The following is a 23,469-nucleotide window of genomic DNA, read 5'->3' as shown; positions in this document are numbered from 1 at the left end:
GATGGACCTGGGAGCCAAATAATACAGCCAGTCTTTAGCAACTCCCTCCAATGAATGTGGAAATGCCTTCAGGTAGATGTGATCCTCTTCAACATCAGGAGGCTTCATGGTAGAACATACAATATGAAACTCCTTTAGATGTTTGTGTGGATCCTCACCTGCATGACCATGAAACTTGGGCAACAAATGAATTAGTCTAGTTTTAAGCACAAAAGGAACATCTTCTTTAGGATATTGAATGCACAAACTCTCATAAGTGAAATCAGGTGCAGCCATCTCCCTAAGAGTCCTCTCACGAGGTCCATTATGTTCACCCATGTTTTGTTGTTGACTTGAATGAAGTTCAGATGCAACACTTACACTATCACTAACACTATGACTATCACTATCACTATCACTATCACTATCACTATCTAAAGATGGAACGATATACTCTCTAATTAATCTATGGAATGTCCTATCAATCTCAGGATCAAATGGATGCAAAAATTCAGGGTTGCTCCTAGTCATGCACTACATGCAACACATGCATCAGGACACGTGAACAGTAGGGGTAAACTGGGAATTTCCATGAAAAGTCAGAAAATATCAAAACTAATGCACCAACATCATCCAAAAATCATAAGACACTACCACAAAAAAGTTGAGAACAAAATTCAAAACTTAACTATTTTTTTAAAATTATAAAATTATAAAAGTTTGGACAAATAGTGAAATAAAACTTCAAAAATAAAAAAGAAATAGTAAATGACGTTTTTTTGAAGATCTGGCTGGGGCCACACGGCATAGCTGTGTGGGTTGGATAGATCTTTTTTTTCTACACAAAATGAAATTTTTTTTTGCCTAATTCCGATAACCAGAGCAAAAGTTATGGCCCTTTGAAGTTTTGCTGAAAAAGTTTTTTTATAAATTTGTATCTCCAAATTTTGACCAAACTATGTGCCCTAGCTATTTTTCACACAAAATATAGGTTGAAAGAAGTTACCACAAAAAAAAATCAGACAAAAATAACAAGTCTAGCTATCAAAAACAAAAATCACAATTAATTGGAAAATTTGGCACTATTCAGCACTATTCATGCACCACATTTTGCACCAGTTTTGTGCACCAAAATTGGACCACTTCCGCACCAATTTCCCCCAATTTTAGAACCCGAACAGAGGACTAGTAGGGAGAGAAAACAGAGCATGCCCAAACCGAAACAGGGTATGCACCAAAACGGACCAGAAAACGCACCAGAAATTGAGCCAAAATGCACCAGATTTTTAGCCACATGCACCAGAATTTGAGCCAAAAAAAATGCACCAGATTTTGATGTCTACACTTATGGACGAATTGAAACTCAACACAACACAACACAACAATGATTTAGCACACCAAATGGAATCAATATAATTGGACAATGAGTTATGAAATGCAATAAAGATCAGTTATCACAAACACATAACAGCAAATGCACCAAAATTCGAGTTACTGTTCCATTGGTTTACACAACATAAAATTCATGTAATGACACACAAAAACGCAACCACCAACTGATACACAAAATTCATACAAAATTGAAACAGAAACTGATACACTAACACTGATACACTAATACACTACACACATAACATATCAGAGCTCTAAAACACAAAACACACAACAGAACAAATAACACACAAACACACAGCCTATAACAGCAACCGAAGGTCCCCGGCAACGGCGCCAAATTTGATCAGAGCCGTATCCGGTCAAATAAATGCAATTAAGTGTAGTACTAGGAAGTGACTCCTAGGTCGTCTCCCAATGACCGTCTTTTTTACTGTTAAAGGCTTAAACACACAAAATGGGGGGGTTTGTTTTCAGATTTTTAGTTGGTGACACAATAAAACGAAATAAAACAGCAATTAAAACAGATTGGTTCCCTGCTCAGATTGTAACTCTTTTATCCCTGGTTCTCAAAAGATTACTCTATTAACCACTTAATCCTTGTTCCATCCGAGTTAACCAACTAAGCGAAGATTAACCCAAGATTTCCCTACACGAATTAAGCAAACGTATACAACATCAACCTCTTCACACAGATTAAGCAACTGTGGCATTAAGCACAACCCATTAAGCATGGACACTCATACAAAGGTTAAATGAAGAAGACAAAGCAGAACAGAGATAAACACACATAACTGAACCTCAAACAGAGATTGCAATCTGCTCAAGGAGCCAACCCAGGGGTTTTTAGCCTTCCATTAAGATGGAACAGAAACGAAAATAATACAAACAGAAACGAAAATGGAACAGAAATTGGAAACGAAACTGAAAACGGAAATGGAAACGAAAGTATTTATTCAATGCAAAATGGTTCAGTTCAGATACAAAGATGCATATATAAAGAGAAGAAGGAAGTAAAATGAAAATGGCAGCTAAATAGAGCAAAACGTGAAACTGGGCTACAAGAGAGCAAAACGTGAAACAGAAGAACAAAGAGAAGCCAAAAACGTCTGGAATGGTGAAGGAGGCTACTGTTCACGTAGTCACATCAGCCTCTCATGTTAGTGCTGCCCAGTCAGCCCTACCCTAGGTGCAGTTGACCTAAAACGAAATTGGGCCCCCATCATACAAGTCTGACCCAATAATACAATAAAATAAAATACATATTGAAATTAAATGCTGAGGTGGAAAAATGGTGCAGTGGTGACATGGCAGATGATGTGGAAGATGACGTGGCAGCTCCACTTGAAGTCCAGAAATTGATTCCAAGCCCAAATAATTATTAAACTGCCCTGAAAATGAAATTTGGAATAATTAGATTCAGAAAATTCAAATTAGTTAAAATATGAATTACCGGTCCAATTAAAGCCCAAATAGAAAACAGTGGAGATAATCAACAGTTAAGCGCAAATCAGAGATTAAAATAAGTACAGAAAGGTAAGAAAATAGGGGAAAATAATGACTCATCACAACATAAAAAAAAAGTCATCCCTAGCATAACTTGCCACCAAAGACATCCAAAGTAAACCTTCTAATCCTGTCATGCTCTCATACTAAGTATGATCATTGTAGTCCCAACTACAAGGAAAAGAAGGGAAAGTTTGTGAAAAGAATCAACATATAATAATAACATTGAGTAATAACTTGAATCAATTAAACAACAACATTCAACTAAACATATAATTTCCAATTATCAATAAGTACTACACAAACAACTTGCAACTTATTACAACATATAGCAACTTCAACATATTACATTCTCAATTATCAACATCAATATTCAACTAATGTATCGTCACACATATTAACTAAGGAGATCTCCTACTGTAGAGGTGAGTAATTTAAGTAGCTAGACATTATTGAACCACAATGTTTGACTTATTGCAACCATGTCAGGTATAGACAACTTTAGGTCTCTTAAAGAACCTATTTAAAAACTTAAATTGATTTCTCAGGTTTTGTCATTTAAACTAGAAAATTTAGTACTATGTCAAGGTAGAATAGTTTGGGTATGAGCCTACCACATCATTACCTTGCAACATTAAGCCACATATGAGATTATTCCATTAACTACCCTCCAAATACTATGTCTCTCTAATACTCAGTTATGAATTAAGTCTCCAAACTTATACTTTACTTGGTTGGTCATTTTATACATTTATGTCTCAATCTTACCTATATATAGATATCACATGAAACCTAGAGGGACAATTTAAAAATAACTACCCATTCAGAAGCCAACTTACTTACTGAAAGATTTAAATTGGGCTTTCGAAGCATCATAACTTATATCCATACAATGGGATGTTTTAATTTTTAAAACATTTTTTACTCTCCTCTAGTTTTTATGTATCTTAACAAAGACATATATCTTTACCACATGTCTAATAACTTAATAACTCAATCAACTATAATATCACATAACAAGACAACATCATCATCTATCAACATATAGTTAAAACATCAACATCTTACAACTTAATTAGTTTCATCAATACTCATTATAGACAACATTAAACATAATCATATGTCCATCATTCAAATAAACAATTCATCATACTTCAACATGCAAACAACTTAGAACATCATGCTTCATTTCAACATATCACGTTCGACGCCACTCTTTATGCACCCGACAATATCGAGACAAGGGGTTTTTTTAATCTCTCCTAGGCCTTACATCAATCCACCTATGCTCGGTGTGGATAAGATAGAGAAACTTTGAGTCTCTCACACTTGGCATGGAAAAATCCATGTCTAGACTCACTTAGGCAAAAAGTTTTTACCTAACTCATGCTTAACGCCACTCAATTTGCATACGACATCATTTAGGTAGTGATCCACTAACTTGATCACGTTGGGCACCACACCTTTAGGGCTCAACGTCACTAAGTTAGAGAATTTTCAAGTTCTCACACTTGATGCCACTTATTCCACGTTTGATGTGACTAAGTCAAAGGATTCCTCATTGATCCACGTCGACAATACCAATCTCATCTTTGACGTGATCAGTGCAGAAAGCCCACTAACTTGAGCCATGCCCAACGTAATGAAGGCGTGCTCAATGTGATGCTCATTTATGCACATAGCAGAACCACCAAATGTCTCAAAACCTGCAATCTAGCCAACTAACCAAAATAACATGCAAACCAACATACAACATATATGCACCATAAGCAACACCAAATCAATTGAAAACAACACATGCAAACATCCAAAATCAGAATTACTCGAGAACACCTTCAAGAGCACTTCTCCAACTACAATTCATAATTTTCATCACTTTAATCAGACAATAATGAATTTAGGCAGTAGAAACAACAATTATACAACATTACAATTCAACCAATAAAGCTTTTCTTACCTCAACTCCAAGCACAAGAGAAAAAAGGAGGAAAAGAAGAGCTCTAGGTTGTCGTATGACTTTCACTAGCTAAGATTCTCAGCTATGACCTTGAATTTTCAACTTAGTCACTCTAGATCAACTATGGAAGAGTGTAAAAGGAGGAATTTAGTAGAAAAAGAAGAGAAGGAAGATTCAGTTTCTAGAGAGTCTCTTTAACTTCTCTATAATTTTTCTTAATATTTGAATTTATGAGGTTAACATCTTAAGCCATTTTTCAAGCTGAACTAAAATAATTTTGATTTAATTATCTCAAAGACCAACTTAACTCTCCAGATCTCCTTGACCACTAAAATTCTCAATAACACCTAACAACTAAATAACACAAATTATGTAATTAATCATATAATTAAATCAACACCTCAAAATCAATAGTGTTCAAATTATTATAGAGAAAAAATAGAGGTTCAAGTCAACAAATGAAGGGAGATGAATGTGAAGTATGACATTTTCAAATTAAAGAGAAAAATGTAAAACTAAATACAAGCAAATCCTTTTTATTTAACAGTTATAGACTCTCTCGATCGATTTATAGTAATTATGAAATTTACTTATTTTTTTAAAATTTACCTTTAAAATTATTGAAATTTAATCTCATAATCTTGTTTCAACTAATTAATTAGTGGTTTTCACTTAAGGATGTTTTCATATAGAAATAAAAATAAAGCAAAAGACAAATATTTGCAAGAGATTTTATAAAAAGAACAATACAAACTTCTAAAACATTCTTATAAAAGGACCAAAAGTAAGAATAGATATATCACATCTTCATCAACTTTGTAGAAGTAAATGATAGTTTACTGGATAAAGTGCACTTCAATTTCATACTTTCTCAACTTATCTTTTATATATATATATATATATATATATATATATATATATTTGCCTTTTATTACTAAATATCCCTGTTCCTTATTTTTTACTTAACTTAATTACAGTTTCAGACTTATTAATCACAATTTTGACTATCATTTTTGACGTATCTTTCACTTTATTGTAAATTATAAGGGGATTTAATGAAAAAAGAAATAATTAAAGCGAGGAAAAAAAACTACTAAGAAATAAAGTATAATTTACCCTCAATTTATTTTATTCTAATCTAACCCAATAGGCCGGCTACTCAAGAATAATTCGGGGAACTTGAACCGAGATTTGGGAGAGCTAAAATAAATTTATGGAATAAATAAAATATATAATATTATATTATTTTGAAGCAATTCATAATTAAAATAACCATCAAAATATTATTTTAACTTACAAGACTTGCAATAAATATATACTTGTTTATTAAAAAAAATCGAGGGAGCCACGATTTTATCCCGTCATTATGAAGCTTCACTTCTGCTATTGATACAAAATATTTTACACCAATAAAAATTTTAAAAAAATTATAGTTGATATATTTTTGAAAATAATTATTATAAATTTAATGAATTTATTAATATATATATATATATATAATGGTTTTTAATTGAATTAAAATATATAAAAAAATCATACCGTCAGTAAATATATTATTTATTATTGATAATGTAAATTTCCCTTTATATAAAGAGTGTGATTTTTATTATCGTTTTCTATTTCAATAATTGTCATCCTATTTATTTGCTAATCCCTTTCCTCTCTAGTCTCTACTCTTAGTTGTCTTAGACGTATAGGAGTACACATGTAACAGTAATTGGGTTTGGGCTTAGATGGCCCATAAAAATGGACTGAACCATTTTTCATTCATTTTGGTTATTACATTCCAAAATTGTGCTTAATTCGTAAATGATTTGGATAAAGTAGACATGTGATTCATGAATTAGCAAAACAATTACTAGAGTCAGCAAAACAATTAAGACAAACACATTACTAATAAGTTGTTGGTTCGATTACTACGAATTCGATATCTTTAAATAAAATCTCCAATTTTAAAATAAAATAAAACAAAAACAAAACATATGACTATAATATTAATAATGATATATACTTAAAAGACCAATCAATAATAAGTAGTTAAATTAAAAACTTTATTTAATATTTTAAAGGTTATTTATTTTTTTTAGTTTAAATAAGTAAATCAAAATGGTGCTCATATATACTCCTTTAGTCTAATAATTTTTTTTGAAGGACTTTAAGTTGTAATTATAAGCAACAAAAAATATATTTGTTAGCTTCAAGCATGAGCAAATCTCAACAAAATTTACTCTATATAATATTAAAATTTCTAAAGTACCCCTCTATTCAATTGAAATTATATATCTAATAAATAATTTTTTAATTCTTAATATCAAGTTTCAAGAAAGAATAAAATTAAGACTATTAAGTTATTTTTTAAAATAAAAATAATACAATTAAATGATATTAATTCATTTTTTTTTGAATTTTTTTAACTTATATTTATAATTAGAAGGAATGAGTACGTTATTATTTACTTCACAAAAAAAGAAAAAAAGAAGATAAAGGATAAAACCCCCCATATACGTTAGAATCGACATTGAAAATTTCAAGAGCACACAATTATGGATAATGAAAGTTTGGGACCTAAGAGTGAGTCAAGATTTGATGAAGAAGGGAGAACCACAAAACTAAGATTTGGGGTCCAATTGTAGATACTAGTCAATTTACGGAGACTCACTCAACGTTCATAGTCATGAGACTAGCTACCTGATTTCATTTCTCATCATGGGAATATTTTATATTTCTCCATTGTTTTTTTTTTCCTATTATTATTATTTTGCTATATAACAAATACTTTAATCCGTATTTATTTATTTATTTATTAGAATCATGCCATGATCACACTCATACATTAATTTCTTAATTAATGTTATTCGTTTTTCGTCTTAATTAATAAGACACTGGTTTGTTAATTAGAAATCTCCTTATAATATCTTGTAGTAGTTTATTTAATTAAATAATATGAAAATTAGTATTTTAGTTTGTGTAATAAATACTTTATATATGTAAATAAATATTATATTTAAATATATAAACTATATTTAAAATTAGTATATATAAATATTTTTAAACGTATAAATTATATTTTAGATTTATAATAAATAATTTTTATTTAACAAAAAAATTATTTTTATTGATCGATAATTTAATACAAAATATTAATATTTAATTAATAAATAATTATAATAAATAAAAGTTGAATTATATAAGAAGTTAAAAAAATTCTTACAAATCCTCTTATCAAAGAAAAGTCTTTAAAAACTTTTTTACACACAATAGAAGTTTTTATTTAATATATAGGAGTTGAGAGAAATTGATTTTATATTGTCATGAAACAATTACTGTGTATCGTAACTTTATTAATTTTTAAAAATTATTTTAAATTTGTATAAAAAATATTTTCTTATTTCAATTGGTTAACTTTTTAAAATTTTTATATTAATCATATGTCTATTAAACTCAAACATATTATGAAACTAGCAATTTATTTAAATTGAGGGAAATTATTGACATAGATACTTTAACACAATTTCCATTATTAGTTAAAATGTATTGTGAATCATAAAATTACATCGTAATTTTTTTTGTCATAATTATAAGTATAATTTATTAAATAAAAGTCAGATGAACATCATTTCAAAATTTTAATAAATTTATTTAATAATAAGAATATAGTTAAATAGTGTATTATTATTCTCCAAAATTAACCTATTTTTATCAAAGTAATTATTTTTGCATTTATTTTATATAACAATATCAGCATTTAGAATTAAATTATTTTCAAACTTGCACTCATAATTCGAACCAAAAAATAGTTATCCAGAATATCTTGAAAAACGAAATAATATTTTTAAATCTTATATAACACTTGATATTTATATATATATTTTAGTTCATATTAATCATTAAAATAAAGTAATGTAATGAATTACTAGTTTTTTAATTGTATAAAATTTTGTATATTTAATCTAATTAATAAAAACTTAAAACATAACCATTTAATCGGTTAAATTTATATTCTATAAAATGTTATTAAATGTGTAATTTAACTAGTTTTGATATTTGATATCAATGGGACTGTTCATATATATATAATTAAAATAAATATATAAAAAAGTGTTATTGAAAATATTATATATGTAGATATAAGTCTATTTAACATATAATTATATATAATTTTAATGTTGATTTTTGAATAAAATTCAATATATATTGTGTGTTATTATAATTTATATCTACAATTTTTTAATAATATAGTAATATATATTATATTTATTATGTATCATTATATGATAATTTTTTTAATAATTATATATATATGTATAAAGAGAATGAAAGACTTTATAATCATAGAAAAAATGTTAAAAAAACATTAAAAATAATACAACACAGAAGAAAATGAGTGTAATCCATAATTTAATATCGTAATAAATATAATATGGCCTACCATCTCTTTCGTGGATGTATTTTAGTTGGGGTAGCTCTCTCTTTAATTAGCAATTGTTTAGAATTTATACGCAAACATGCATTCTTGCTTTCGAGATAATAAGAACTACTCTTCCTCCAAAGAGTACTTTGGTTTCTTTCTACACAAACGGGTTTGATATATATATATATATATATATATATAAATATATATAAACTATTCTTCCTTCCTTTTTCTCTTTCTAAAGTGCAAAGTTAATACCATAATGGAGAGAAAATTGCAATGGATTCTGGTTTTAGCAGTTTGTGCTTCATCACTCATTCATATTGTTGCAGAGAACAATGAAGGGGCTCACAGGAACCTTGCTAATATTGATTATTCAGGTATGGATTCAATCCCATTTTTTGTTTTTTTAATTTTGTAATTCAAAAAATTTTTGACCAAATATTTTTCATCGAAACACATAACTATATAAAAGTACTGTTTTTGTCACTATAGCAAAAAAAAATAAAAATATTGTTTCTTTCTCTCTCTAACAATTTAACTCCTTGAATTGCTATGATTATGTAATATTAAAACAAAATAACATGATCAGTTTGTACAATTTCAATTCTTGTTAACACGCACTTTTTCTATTAAGGGTGATGCTTAAATGTTTTGTTGATTTTGATTAAGACGAGGTTTGTTATGTACAAAATATTAATACGAAGTATTTAAAATGGAATCCATGTATAATTATTAATTTTGAAAAGGTAAAAAAAAAAAAAACCAGAAGTAATGGCTCCGATAGAGGATTTTTTTTTTACATTTTTAAATGTTTTAGGTTAAATGGAGAATATTCAAATGAAGCCAAAATTTATATTTGTACTCAAATTTTATTAAACTATTCAATATGGTTAGATTATTTAATGCAAGCCAAACCATTAAGGTGACTATAGTAGTGGAAAGAAGTTAGGATAATATGCATAAAGTTCTATGCTTAAATTATGTTGAAATTATTATAATTTTTACTAATAAAAAAATTTATTTAATGCAATTAATTTAGTTTAACTCATGTTATGTTATTATCTAGAAGTGTCAAAATTAGTTCAATTTGTCCCATGACAGACTTGTCCCATGGAGTTAGACACTTTATTTTTAGGTTTGAAAAAAAAATGAATTAATTTGACCTAGCATAGTTGACTCGAACTAGTAAAAATTAGACTTATTTGATCTTGACATTTTTTTTTCTTTTCTTTTAAATTATATATAAATATCATTAAAATAAATAAAATGACATAATTTGACTTGATCCAATGTACTATGTTGAAGAAGAAAAAAACATGTAAAAATTAAGTTGAGTCTATTTTTCATATTTGACTTGATGAACTAAGTTACATTGATGATTGACCCATTTAACATAGTTATATTGCTCTTAATAAAACAAAAATTAATTTATCAAACTTCATCAAGTCAAATCTCAAAAAAAAAAAATGTATCTCTAATTACTAAAGGAAATTATGCAGTCCAAATAACATTTTCCTATCATTTATTAATACTAAGTATATCATAAAAGTGAGCCTTATAAACTTAATACAATCAAGTCATGTGTAAACGTAGGTGTATATACTCTAATTATTTTCTTGAATTATCGTAATTTGTAGGTGTTATAAGCATTGATTGTGGGGTAAACGAGGGCTACACTGACAAGACGACCAACTTACAATATGAAGCAGATGATATCCAATTTGGTGAAATTTATAACATATCCTCCATTTACAATTTTAACTATGTAACTCAGATTCAAAAGCAGCTCAACACATTGAGAAGTTTTCCTAATGGAAAAAGGAACTGCTATACTATGACTCCAAAACAGGGAAAGAACAAGAAGTATATTATCAGGGCTTACTTTGCATATGGAAACTATGACAACAAAAATAAACCACCAATTTTCGATTTATATATTGGTGTCAATATCTTCAAGACAATAAACTTCACTGAGGTTGATAAGGTTATCCGAATCGAAGCTATTCATTTTGCCTCAATAGACACAATAGATTTCTGTCTTGTAAACATCGACCAAGGGGTACCTTTCATTTCATTATTGGAACTGTGGCCTTTAGACAATTCTATTTATCAAACTTCGTCCACTTTATTAACATTGGATCTCCTCACACGAATTAACCTTGGTGCGTCTGAAGATAACAATTCCTTCATCAGGTGACTTGGCTTAAATTATGTAACAAATTTTATTTCCAATAGCAATATACTTTTATTTTAACATAAACATTATTGGTTGGAACAATTTGTGTAAGTTAGGTACACGGATGACATATATGGAAGGTCTTGGGAAGTACAAAATAATTACTATAACGTTTCAATTAATACATCATCAGCTATTGATGTGGATAAACTCATCGATCCATACAAACTACCTACAGAAGTTTTGAGCACTGGAGTGGAGATGTTAAAGTCCGGTTCATTGGAATTCACACTAAACTATGGCACAAATTCTGAGTATTATGTGTATCTTCATTTTTTTGACTTTGAGGATAGGGCAAGTAAACAAAAACGGATATTGAATATCATTATTAATGGTTTTGATGATGCTGTTAGTGTCACACAATCCCTTACACTTCCATACTGGAAACCCAAGAGCATAATTCTACCTATAAAACAAGGGAAAGGCATTTTTAAGATATTGATTGAAGCCACCTCTGATTCTGACTTACCTGCCATGCTTAATGCTCTTGAGATATACAGAGTAATACCTCAGTCTGATTCTGCCACTCAACAAGAGGATGGTAGGTTTCTTTAGTTTAATTTCTTTCTTGAGTTGTTAAAGAATCACTATGGTTAATTAATTGAGTACATAATAGCCTTTAAATATTTAGAGTACTTAATAATGAAGTATCACATCTTTATTTTTATTTATAAAAATGTGAAATCCTTGTTCTATTTTTCTCATGTATTCCTTTATTCTCCTCCTTTTTTTTTTTTTAATAATGCATTCTCATAAATCATGTGCTCACCTGGAAATTTTTTTATTTCCAAAATTCGTAATCTGAATCCTTTTCTGATATTATGGTTGCTACTGAATATTAACAACAGTTGATGCTATCTGGCACATAAAAGATTTTTATAAGATCTCTAAAATGAATTGGCAAGGAGATCCCTGTGAACCAAATAGTTTTACATGGGAAGGTGTAATTTGCAGCAATGGGGACACTCCAAGAATCATTTCATTGTAAGTATTGATATTCTCCTAATATCCATGATTATTTGTACTGCATTGGTTGCTAATAATTGAATATAGACGTCATTCCAAAGAATTTAATGGCAAAATGAAATAATTTTAATGAATGTAACATTGTTCATATCATCCATCTTTATCTTTTATTTTTAATGGGAAAATTTCCATTTTTCATCAAATTCAAGCAGAAACTTGAGCTCAAGCAAGTTGTTAGGTGGAATAGATGTCTCATTCTCCAACCTCACATATTTGGAGACTTTGTAAGTTTTTTCTGTTAATTTTTATAGAAATTTGTATTTCAATATCAATACTAAAGCACTATAGTCTTGACATTACATATATTGTGAAGAACTTAAGTTGTCAATATCAAAACCAAAACAATAACTATTATGTTGTAGGGATTTGTCAAACAATGAATTGACAGGGGAGGTGCCAGAACTTTTTGCAAAACTGCCACAATTAAAGATCCTGTAAGTTGTGACAATTGAACATTGCCACAAGAAACTTTCAATGTCACGCACTCTCCTAATATATTTAACACATCACACCATCTTTGCAGTAATTTGTCAAGGAATATGCTCACAGGTTCCATTCCTGAGAGTCTAAAGGCAAAGTCATCAAACAAATCTTTGCAATTGAGGTTTGCTTCTAGGCTATAGCTACACATAAATTTGTTGCAATAATATTAAAAAAGTCTCAAAGATACAAATAACTGAATAAGACTTTGTTAACTCCTTTGTTGTACTATAGTACTCCTCACCCCCATTTCAGAATTCTTCAATTATAAACTATCTTATGATAATTGACACTTGCGTGAATTACAGTTTGGATGGAAATCTTTGTTCCTATCAGGCAGGGTCGTGCAAGAGCAACAAACATAAGTTTATTATCCCATTGGTTGCATCTATAACAACATTTGTTGCAGTGGTCATCATAATAGCTATCATAGTTGTGGTGATCCGGAGACTTAGAAAAAATGGTAAAGGTAATCCATAGAATTTTTTTTTATGTTACATGTCTAGCTTACAAGTATTATTAATTTACATACTCAAATATTATTGTCCTTCCTTTTGAGTCTTTTGGAACTAAAGCGTGGAATGTGATTGTTGTTATTTACATTATTGGTCCAGTGATTTCTTCAATTTCTGTGAAAGATGAGTCACTGAAATCGACAAACCAAGTATTTTCTTACTCGGAGATCCTTAGAATCACTAATAATTTCACAACAATGATTGGAAAAGGTGGATTTGGTAAGGTTTACCTAGGTACATTAGAGTGTGGCAAAATTGTTGCCGTGAAGACACTTTCTTTGCCATCAACACAAGGGTATAAGGAGTTTCAATCAGAGGTAATTAAATGTAACAATCACATTAATTATCTCTTTTATGTTATATAGCACATAAAAATGTCTATATACTAAACATAGTTTTTCCTAAAGCAGGCAAAATTGTTAATGCATGTTCATCATAGAAACGTGGTTTCTCTTGTTGGATATTGTGATGAAGGTGAAACTAAAGCACTTGTTTATGAATATCTATCAGAAGGGAATCTCCAGCAAAAATTATCAGGTTTCTGCTTTGTTCCAAAGTTTTCCACTTCACTCGCTGATGGCAAGTGTATTCAAAATAGATGAAAATCAACTTCAGAATGATCACTACTCAGTACTCATTAGTTCCTTTCACTTTCCTCATGATGACAAAATAACAAAGACAATTAATACATCTTATTATGTTTCTTTTATATCTACTGCATGATTCCTAGTTTTTTCATTGTGCTCACATTTGAAAGCAAAAAACTATGTTTCCTGATAAGAAAGGCATTTTAAAATTTCAGCTAAAGTGAATATCAAAGAAAACTAATAGAACCTTTTGTTGCATCTCCACCTGCTAAATTATAATTGTATTTTTTAGAGTAGTGAATGTGTTGTGTGACCAAGATCATAAACAAACCCCTTCATTTTAGAGAATAGAAAACCATATCATTTTCCACCATACACATGCTTATATTGAATACAATGATAATACGCTCAATGCATGCTAATTTTCTTGCACAATACTATATGATCTTTCTTATAAGACCCTTTTGAATATATTAATTTCTTTTGCAGATAAAAATCCAAACTTTTTGGAATGGATCCAAAGACTTAAAATTGCTATGGATGCAGCAAATGGTACACGAATAACATACTAATTTCATGGATGTTCTATATTTATTGTGTTATCTTATTACCAATTACAATAGCTATTGTAGTATACAAATTTGTGACTGATCATTGGAAATACAGGATTGGACTATTTACATAATGGATGTCAGCCACCTGTAATTCACAGAGACTTAAAAACATCCAACATCTTACTAGACGAAAATATGCATGCCAAGATATCAGACTTTGGAGTGTCTAAAACTTTTGCAAACGACACTGACACTTATGTCACAACTTACCCAGCAGGCACACCGGGTTACGTTGATCCTGAGTAAGTAATATTCAAAATTTTGCTTCTTAAGTTCTAGAGTATGATGATTTAGTGGAATCGAAGGTCTAATTATGATGAAATTGAAAATGGTTAGTGTAGAATTTGAAATTAAAAATACTATCTATGATATTTGTTTATAAGATATTTTTAGAAAGTTTACCTCATTAGACTAGTCCATCTATTCAAATTGGCACATAATGGACAAACACATTTTTGGGTCGGGTAAGGTTGGCGCTAATTTGACATCCGATTAAAATCATAAACCTTAAACTAAAATCCTTAGCGGGTTGTGGTGAACTAATCGGGTCGGTCTATGGGCCAACTATATATTTTTAAAATACAAAAATTAAAAGTATAAGAAAGTTAATTTTTTTATAGTATATTAATAAAATGTTTTTATAATCACTATAAACTAAAATAAAAAAAATATAGATCGTTAATTATACTATAAAATATTAAAATGGAGTATATAATAATAGAATGGTATACATATAAAATAATATATGTATAAAATATTAACCTTAAAATAGGGGACCAGATGAAAATAATAATAATAATAATAAATAAATAAATAAACTTGGCTGACATGCTAGTGAAAATTAAGGTAGGCTAAGTAAAAATTAGGTAAATATTATATACATATATCTTTTCTAATAAACACGTCATCCTTCTCAACTTTTATTTTTTTTATAATTATTTTCTTAAATATAGTTTTAATTTATTTTTCTAAAACAAAATTTATTTTTAAAAATTATCTTTTTCATTCATCCCTCTTCCTTCACTCCTTTTCTTTTGTTACTTCATCCATCTTTAACTCTAACCATATGATTCATACATCTCTCATCTTCTTCTTTAATTTATTTTCTTTTTTAATCTTTTTCCTTCAACAATCAAGACACTCAAATACTCATCTTTATTATTTTATAAATCTTATTTTTTACTCTATCTTTAATATTACATATATTAGATATGACTCGTTGATTTTATGATAAATTATTGATTAAAAATAATATATTTTTATTATTACTATTTTGAAATTATGCCTCTCGATTTTTCAAATATACTTTCAAAAAATATTTTTTGGAAGAATAACAAAATATTTCTCTCCTGAAAAGTTCTTTTAGAAAGTACTTTTTTCCTCTTCTAGAAAGTGTTTTTCGAAAATATATTTTCACTCTTCCGGATTGCTTAAATATACTTCAGGAAAATGTTTTTAGAAACAAAAAAAAAAAAAGACTTTTAGAGAGTACTTCCTGAAGTTTAAAAAATACTATCAAAAATACTTTTTAAAAGCATTTTTTTTTCTTTCAAAATTCAAAAAAGGTATTTTTTTAGTCAATGGACATGATCCATATAATGTCTCAAAGTTAATAATCAAGGACTAATTTGTGCTTGTGGGACATGATTTTTATTGGACAAACATTATTTTAACTCAGACAAGAATCAAATTTGGAAGTACTAGGTGGACCTCCCACATTCCAAGACAAGCCTTAAAACCATAGGGTTAAGATGCTTGGTTGAAAAAGAAAGGTGTTTAAGAAATAAATAATGAAAAATTGATAAAATGTGGTGTATTATTAATTAATGGAGATAAATTTAAAAAATCATGAAATTATCCCAAATCTAAATTTTCATGGACCAACTTAATCTATTTGTTGGGCTAGTCAGATATGACATATTTTGATTAGGGATGTCAATAGGCGAGACGAGATGAGACAAATACGGGTAATAGTTTCTCGCTGCCTATTCTGTCAAATAAATATTTGTCTCGTACCTATTTTTATATCTGTGTGAATATCCATTAAGTGAGTATGCCTATTTTTACTATCCAACCAAAATCATGAAAACTAAATACTAGTTAGCAAGTTGTCTAGTACTAGTTGTTTTTTTTTTTTTCTAAATAAAAAAATATTTTTTTTCAGTGAAGATGGAATCTCTTTAGTTTCAAGGATAATTTTAGAAAAATATCACATAAATTGTTGACACATTTTAATACGATTAACTAAATTCTTTAAATTTTGTGAAGTGGTTAAAAGGGTCTATTATACACTATATATCAGAGTGGTAGTAAGTAGCAATCAATGGAAAAATCTACTAAAACTCTCAACTTAATCTTTAACAGGTCTAATAACGACATTAAAGTAGTTACAATCATATATGCTTTTGATAACTATAGTAATATGATGTCACTCTATATATGTAATATAGTGTCCTAAATCTTAGGATTATTTCAAGGTGAATGGAATACAGAAGGGCATGCATTAAGGAATATTTTACCGCACAACTAAAAGATTTTACAAATGTTGTATAGAGGATAAACATAACATAGATGAGAATTGATTTGGATAAGTATACATATTAGATAAGATAGTACTTAAAATGAATGTATTAAATAAAGTTGAGATAATATCTATTATAAAAAGAAATGGTAGAATCTTACTGTAAGTGATTTGGGTTTGGATAGAGACGACGTATGCAAATAGAAAGTAGCCTATCAAATGAGGCAGAGGAAGATTGAGAAAAACTACAAGTAAAATGATTAAGGAAGATTTCTATGTGAATAATTTATTTAATATTTATACGCATGATTTATAATAATAAGGGAAAGAGTTTGATTGTGCTGTATAATAATATTACTGCATGGCAACCAAATATTGGAGCCATATGCTTTATTGTTTGCCCTTATTCTGGATCGAATCTTCAATATCAAATATCATACCGGTCAGGGTCAGTGCTACCGCCCAGGCCCATGACTAAAAGATCCATTTTTTTTAAATTTATTTATTTTATATATATATATATATATAAATAATTATGAGATAATTTTTATATTATCTTTAAAAATAAAATTATACTTAAATATGTTTTTAATATTTATAAAATGAATATATTTTAATTTTAATTTTAATTTTTTTTTCTTATCATTCTAAGTAAACATTATTTTTTGTTCATATATTTTAAAAATTTATAAATTTTTTAGAGATGTGACACATTGATACCGGTAAGTGTTGATGTTAGTTATCAACAATCACTTTTTAAGAATAACTAATTCATTATATGGTGGTCGTGCTTTTTGCTAGAATGAACAATATACCATTAATTTTGTCTTGAACCTAAAATAGTAAAATTATTTAAATAACCTTTAAAAGTATTGAATATATATCGATTTACACTTCACTCGACGTATTCTAGTAAAGTTTAAAGTTCAACTTGAAGAGGTTTCGAGTTCTCAATCTATTTTGCATGATTTTTAATATTGACAAATCACTTAAATAATTTGTTTTACTTTAAGGACTACTTAGAAAAAAAAAAGTATAATACTTTAAAAAAAAGAAATTAACGAAGAAAATTATTATTAAGTTGGATAAAACTAAAAATTTGTTTAGATAAAATTCATCATAAATACTTATAAGAGAGAAAAAATAAAAACAAATAAAAAAAGTTTTTTTTTTTTTTTATTTTATAGAACTAGTTTATGCATAACATAAAATTGAGTGTTTTTGTATAAACTAATATGTGAGAACTTTTATCGATTAACTTATGTTAATTTTAAAATTTTAATCTATATAAAAATTTATATTAATAATCATATTTATTATAATAAAATTATCATATTAATGTAACAATCATTCTATAGTGAGATAATACATATTATTAAAAATTATTTTTACTCACACAATAAATATAATATATATTGGTATATTGTTAAAAAGTGTAAATATAAATTATAGTGACATACAAAATATATTGTTAAATTACATTTAAAATTCATGTTAAAATTATGTATAATTATATGTCAAATTAATATATATCTATATATTATACTTATAATAATATTTTTTATATGTGATTATATTTAATGTTTATTTTACTATTGTGACTAATCTCTTGATCCCTCTACAGATTTTATTGCTCTGGAACCCTGAATAGAAAGAGTGATGTTTATAGTTTTGGTATAATTCTACTTGAGCTAATTACTGGTCAACCAGCTCTAAGAGGAACTCCAGACAATCTCAGTTACATACTTCCTTGGGTTAACAATAAACTCAGAACAGGAAATATCCAAGAAATAGTTGACCCAAGGTTGAAAGGGAACTACAATGCTGCATCAGCATGGAAGTTTATAGGGATAGCCATGTCTTGTCTTCCCCAAGTTCCAATTCACAGGCCTGACATTGGCCATGTAGCCTCAGAGTTAAAGGAGTGTTTGTCTCTCGAATTGTCACTAGAAAGGACTGTGAGCAATGTGAGGGATTCATTGGTCATGAATTCTAGACAGATTGAATTCCTTAATTAAGGATTAAAAGTGTAAAACTTAGATACAATATCATGCTACTGGTGATATTATTCTGAGCAGAATTGATGTTTTATTTTAATAGTACACATTAATATTTAATAAAAAATTTATTATGTATATTATCATCGTAAAACCTAATTTTGAAACTTTCTCTGAACTTATATATAAAGTTAATCGCACTTATAATAGGCATATAAAGTTTTATCCATTAGTTACTCTTTGGTGGGTCCAAATTCAAGGTTGATTTGATTCTAAAAAATTGTATGTGTGTTTGCTTTATAGTAATAATTGGACCTTGTTTAAGCTAAGGATGTTCAACGGTCAAATAAAGGTGAACCCATGTTGAAATATTTTGTTTTATGCACTTTTTCTTTTTATAATATGCCATACCACTATATTATATTGATGAAATAAACCACTTTAATTTCCATACAATGATGCAAACTTTTAGGAATTATGTGCTGAGAGCTCAAATTTTGTTTGAGGCAATTAAAATTATCTATTTTTTAAATTAAAAATTTTATTTTTTCATCAATTTTCTCTTTTATTTTAAATTTCCACATTATTATTTTTCTACTCTCCAATATTTGGGCTGGAGATGATATAATTTTTAAAGTTTAAAAAACTTCATAAAATTTGAACGAAACGTTAACTAGCTAGGGTTTGAAAAGAGAATAAGATTTCTTTTATCTTGGGGGGGGGGGGATGAATTTTGATGTTTTGGTAAATTTATAAATATTTTGTTGTAAATAATGAAAAATAGTTAATTTTATGTAGGAAACGAGAGAGCAAATTTTCTAAAATTTTAAACTTAAGAAATTTAATTGACTCAATAAAAAGCTTAAATAGTGTGTTTGGATGGAGAATTTACATGGAGTAATTCATTTATTTGAAGAATTTCAATTTCTTTGAGGTAAAATACCTTGTTTGGATGAGGAATTTATAAGGAATTTGAAATTCAAGCATTTGTGAAATTCCTTGAAATAGTAGAATTTCAAATTCTCCCAAAAGAGTAAGAATTTGAAATTCCTCATACTTTTATCTTCTTACTTCACTTATATATTTTATCTTATCTCTTATCTCTTCATGTTTTTAATTATTGAATATTCAAAAATATATTTAAAATTATTAAATATTATCTACTATTAATTTTTAAAATTATTAAATATTTAAAAATTAGCTAATATTTATTTTTTTAAAATTTAATTTAAAAATCTCAACATATAAATATATTTTTAAAATCAATTTTATCATGGTGGAATCAAATTATCATATCCAACCTAACAATTTAAAATTTGAGAAATTTGAATTGACTTATCCAAACAAAATATTTTAACAATGATAGAAATTGAAATCAAAGTAATTCAAATACCAAGAATTTAAAATTCCTTGAATTTGTAAAATTCCTCATCCAAACACACCATAAAGAAGATAATCTAAACTAAAGATGCATTAACGGCAACTTTTTGCAATGAAATTATATGAGGCACCTCATGGTCCGCGCGATTTTAGGAGAATAGCACCATCTTTGGTGACATATTTATATTTGATTTCATTTTCATGGTCCATTCGTGTCTCACTATTTTAATGATTTTGGTAAAGGAAAAATACGCAAGCTTATTGTACTAGTATTTGCTTTATATAATTAATTATGTTACTCTTAAGTGTTGATGATGGAATAAGGACAAGAGAGAAGCTTGACCCGATCAAGAGGGTGAATTGGCCTCTTGATTTTGATTTGAATGTGGGAAAGATTATAAGTAGTTAGTTGCTGGGTGGCTATTATATATATATATATATATGCTTGCTTGAAGAGGATTATCATGGCTTTGTCGTTGGTTATTTAGACATGTCAACTTAACACTGCAACTTCTGCCACTGTTTCTTAGGATCACTGCCTTGAGCCAAGTAGTCATAATAATTTGATACTCATCAATGATTAATGCTTTTTTTATTTATTAAAAAACCAATCAATGATTAATAATGCCTTATCTTTTCAAAATTAGATATCAAAACTGTACTAATGATTGTTTTATAATGAAAATTATGTATCCTTTAATAATTTTACTTAAATTGTCACGTAATAATTATTTTCGCTGTTTTCTATTATTATAATTAAGAAAAATACACACATATATATATATATATATTTAAAATATAAGAAAATTTTAATTATTTTTTATATTTAATGTTACTATTCCTAAAATATTTTTACTTATGATATTAGTGCACCAGTTGTTTGAACATTTCTAATAAAGTTGATTTAGAAAAAAAAATATTATGAGATTAATAAAATTTAATGTATTTTAAATATTTTTTTTAATTCATCGATTAAAGAACATTTGGCAGACCCTTTCCTGGAAATGAAACGAAAAATTAGTCTACCACTGATTTCGAAATATACATTGCATTATATGAAGAACCGATTTTAAGTTCACTTTTATAAATTTTAACTTTGGCAAACTGTATTTCAACAACGAAATAGACTTTATATCTGGAACCTGGAAAAACATTTAACTCTCAACAATCCATTTCCGGCCTATTGAAAATAAATTCAAATCATATTTTCTACGAAGGTAGTTGAAAACGTGGACAAAAAAAAAGAGAAACAAACGAATAATTCAAGTTTTCTCTCTTTTAGTACTAACTCTAGTAAAAATACCAGTGACATCTTCAACTAACAAATTATAAATGTTTTGATATATATGAAGAGGTGGGTTAAATAAGGTTTGCATACTAATTTTTAAAAAGCTAACAAACTAAATAAGAGTTGTTGAATTCAGGAGCCATGATTTCAGAATTAAAGAAAGAAATAAGGACTTCTAAGTATAGTTGATGCTCGCACAAGTTGGACATTAGTTGAAAGTTGAGTTATAATCATGCATGAAAGTTTTGTAACCACCACGACCATTTAAGTCTATACCAAAATCACTTATTACACAAAATTTTCCTTCTTTTAAAAGACTTTCAAACTTCTAATTAAGTTAATGTCTTTCTGACAAAGGCATGTATTTTTCAATTTTTGAAAAATAGAAAAATGTATTAAACATTATGATATATGTATTTAGGCAAGAAAAGAATATTCATTAGATTATATAAGTTGAAAAAATGGAAACTGAAATAAGTACACATCCTCATCCATAAGAACCCTCTCCAATAGAAATGGAGTTTTTGATCCATTATAGCTAGAAAGTGATCAAAGTCTTGTAATTTCAAATTTGATATGATAAAATTTATTATCCATGAAATCAAGTAGATACAAGCAACAACATATTGCTAATGAATATAGGAGGAAAAAATAAGAAATTATGCACTTGATATACGTTTTTCATGAAATACAAGGATAACTGAAATAAGAGAAAACTCTTCTCAATTACCATTAGTCCATTAGGTCATATTAATCATTTAATAGAAACAACACTTAAGTAAACCATCGTATGAGGATAAAAGCCTTTTATTAGATATCAATTGAATAGTTTAATCTATCCCGAATTATTCAGAACAAAAGTCCAATGCAACATCCATAAATAATTAGGTATTATAACTATATCTATTGATCATTATTAATTATTAATATTAATAATTAAAGAATAATTCTTAATAATTGATTAATTTTAATCTATAAAATTATATTAATTAAATAATTAATCCAACAAAATATGGATATAATTTTTGCATAATAATAATAATAATAATTATTATTATTATATAGAAAATAAATTAAAACATTTATACTAAAAATTATTAGTTGAAGTAATTAGACATTTGTACTTTTTATCTAAATATCATAATTCAATGTTATTGTTTTAAATATGAAATTATGGTTAACTCCAAGCATGTGGTTCAGTAGTAAGAGTTGATTCACGCTTAAGTAAGGTCAGGAGTTTGAATCATGCCTTGTGTATGTAGCCGCGTTAAATCTTGGAGTCAGCTATCTCACCATTTGAATAGCGATGAAATTATGGTTAGAAATATTAGTTTACTTTATAAATACGGACCGATCTCAAATGAGTTATATTTCTTTATCAAACAACTAAATCCTAAAAGATCTATGTTTTATTTTTTTAGCAATCAATCAATTTCACGTCATCCATTATAAAGGATGTGAACACACGAAAATATTGGTTATACGTTATTAAAAGGTTGAACAAAGACGTATCACGTATAATTGACTCACTAGCTAGGCAAGGGCCAAGGGGTTGTATTTGAACAGGGAAAGGGGAA

General features: G+C 27.8%; 1 protein-coding gene across 2 annotated transcripts; it reads left to right on the top strand.

Annotated features, from left to right (window-relative positions):
- Positions 1-9,348: 9,348 nt before the first annotated feature.
- Positions 9,349-19,378, top strand: LOC109817945 (putative LRR receptor-like serine/threonine-protein kinase At1g05700). Of its 2 annotated transcripts, none has more exons than XM_020383299.3 (13): positions 9,349-9,625; positions 10,886-11,441; positions 11,541-12,025; positions 12,333-12,468; positions 12,663-12,734; positions 12,873-12,944; positions 13,034-13,114; positions 13,299-13,453; positions 13,605-13,822; positions 13,916-14,042; positions 14,582-14,644; positions 14,759-14,948; positions 18,852-19,378. In XM_020383299.3, exons 1-13 carry the CDS (start codon positions 9,508-9,510, stop codon positions 19,243-19,245), a joined length of 2,667 nt encoding a protein of 888 aa, XP_020238888.2. In that variant the 5' UTR covers positions 9,349-9,507; the 3' UTR covers positions 19,246-19,378. The 2 variants fall into 2 exon arrangements, with proteins under 2 accessions (XP_020238888.2, XP_020238887.2); XM_020383298.3 differs by having other exon boundaries at positions 9,351-9,625; positions 13,299-13,459.
- Positions 19,379-23,469: the final 4,091 nt, after the last annotated feature.

Source organism: Cajanus cajan, chromosome 9 (genome assembly GCF_000230855.2).
Source record: "Cajanus cajan strain Asha chromosome 9, NIPB_CcT2T_4, whole genome shotgun sequence".
NCBI lineage: Eukaryota > Viridiplantae > Streptophyta > Magnoliopsida > Fabales > Fabaceae > Cajanus > Cajanus cajan.
This window is presented reverse-complemented; position numbering and strand designations above follow the sequence as displayed.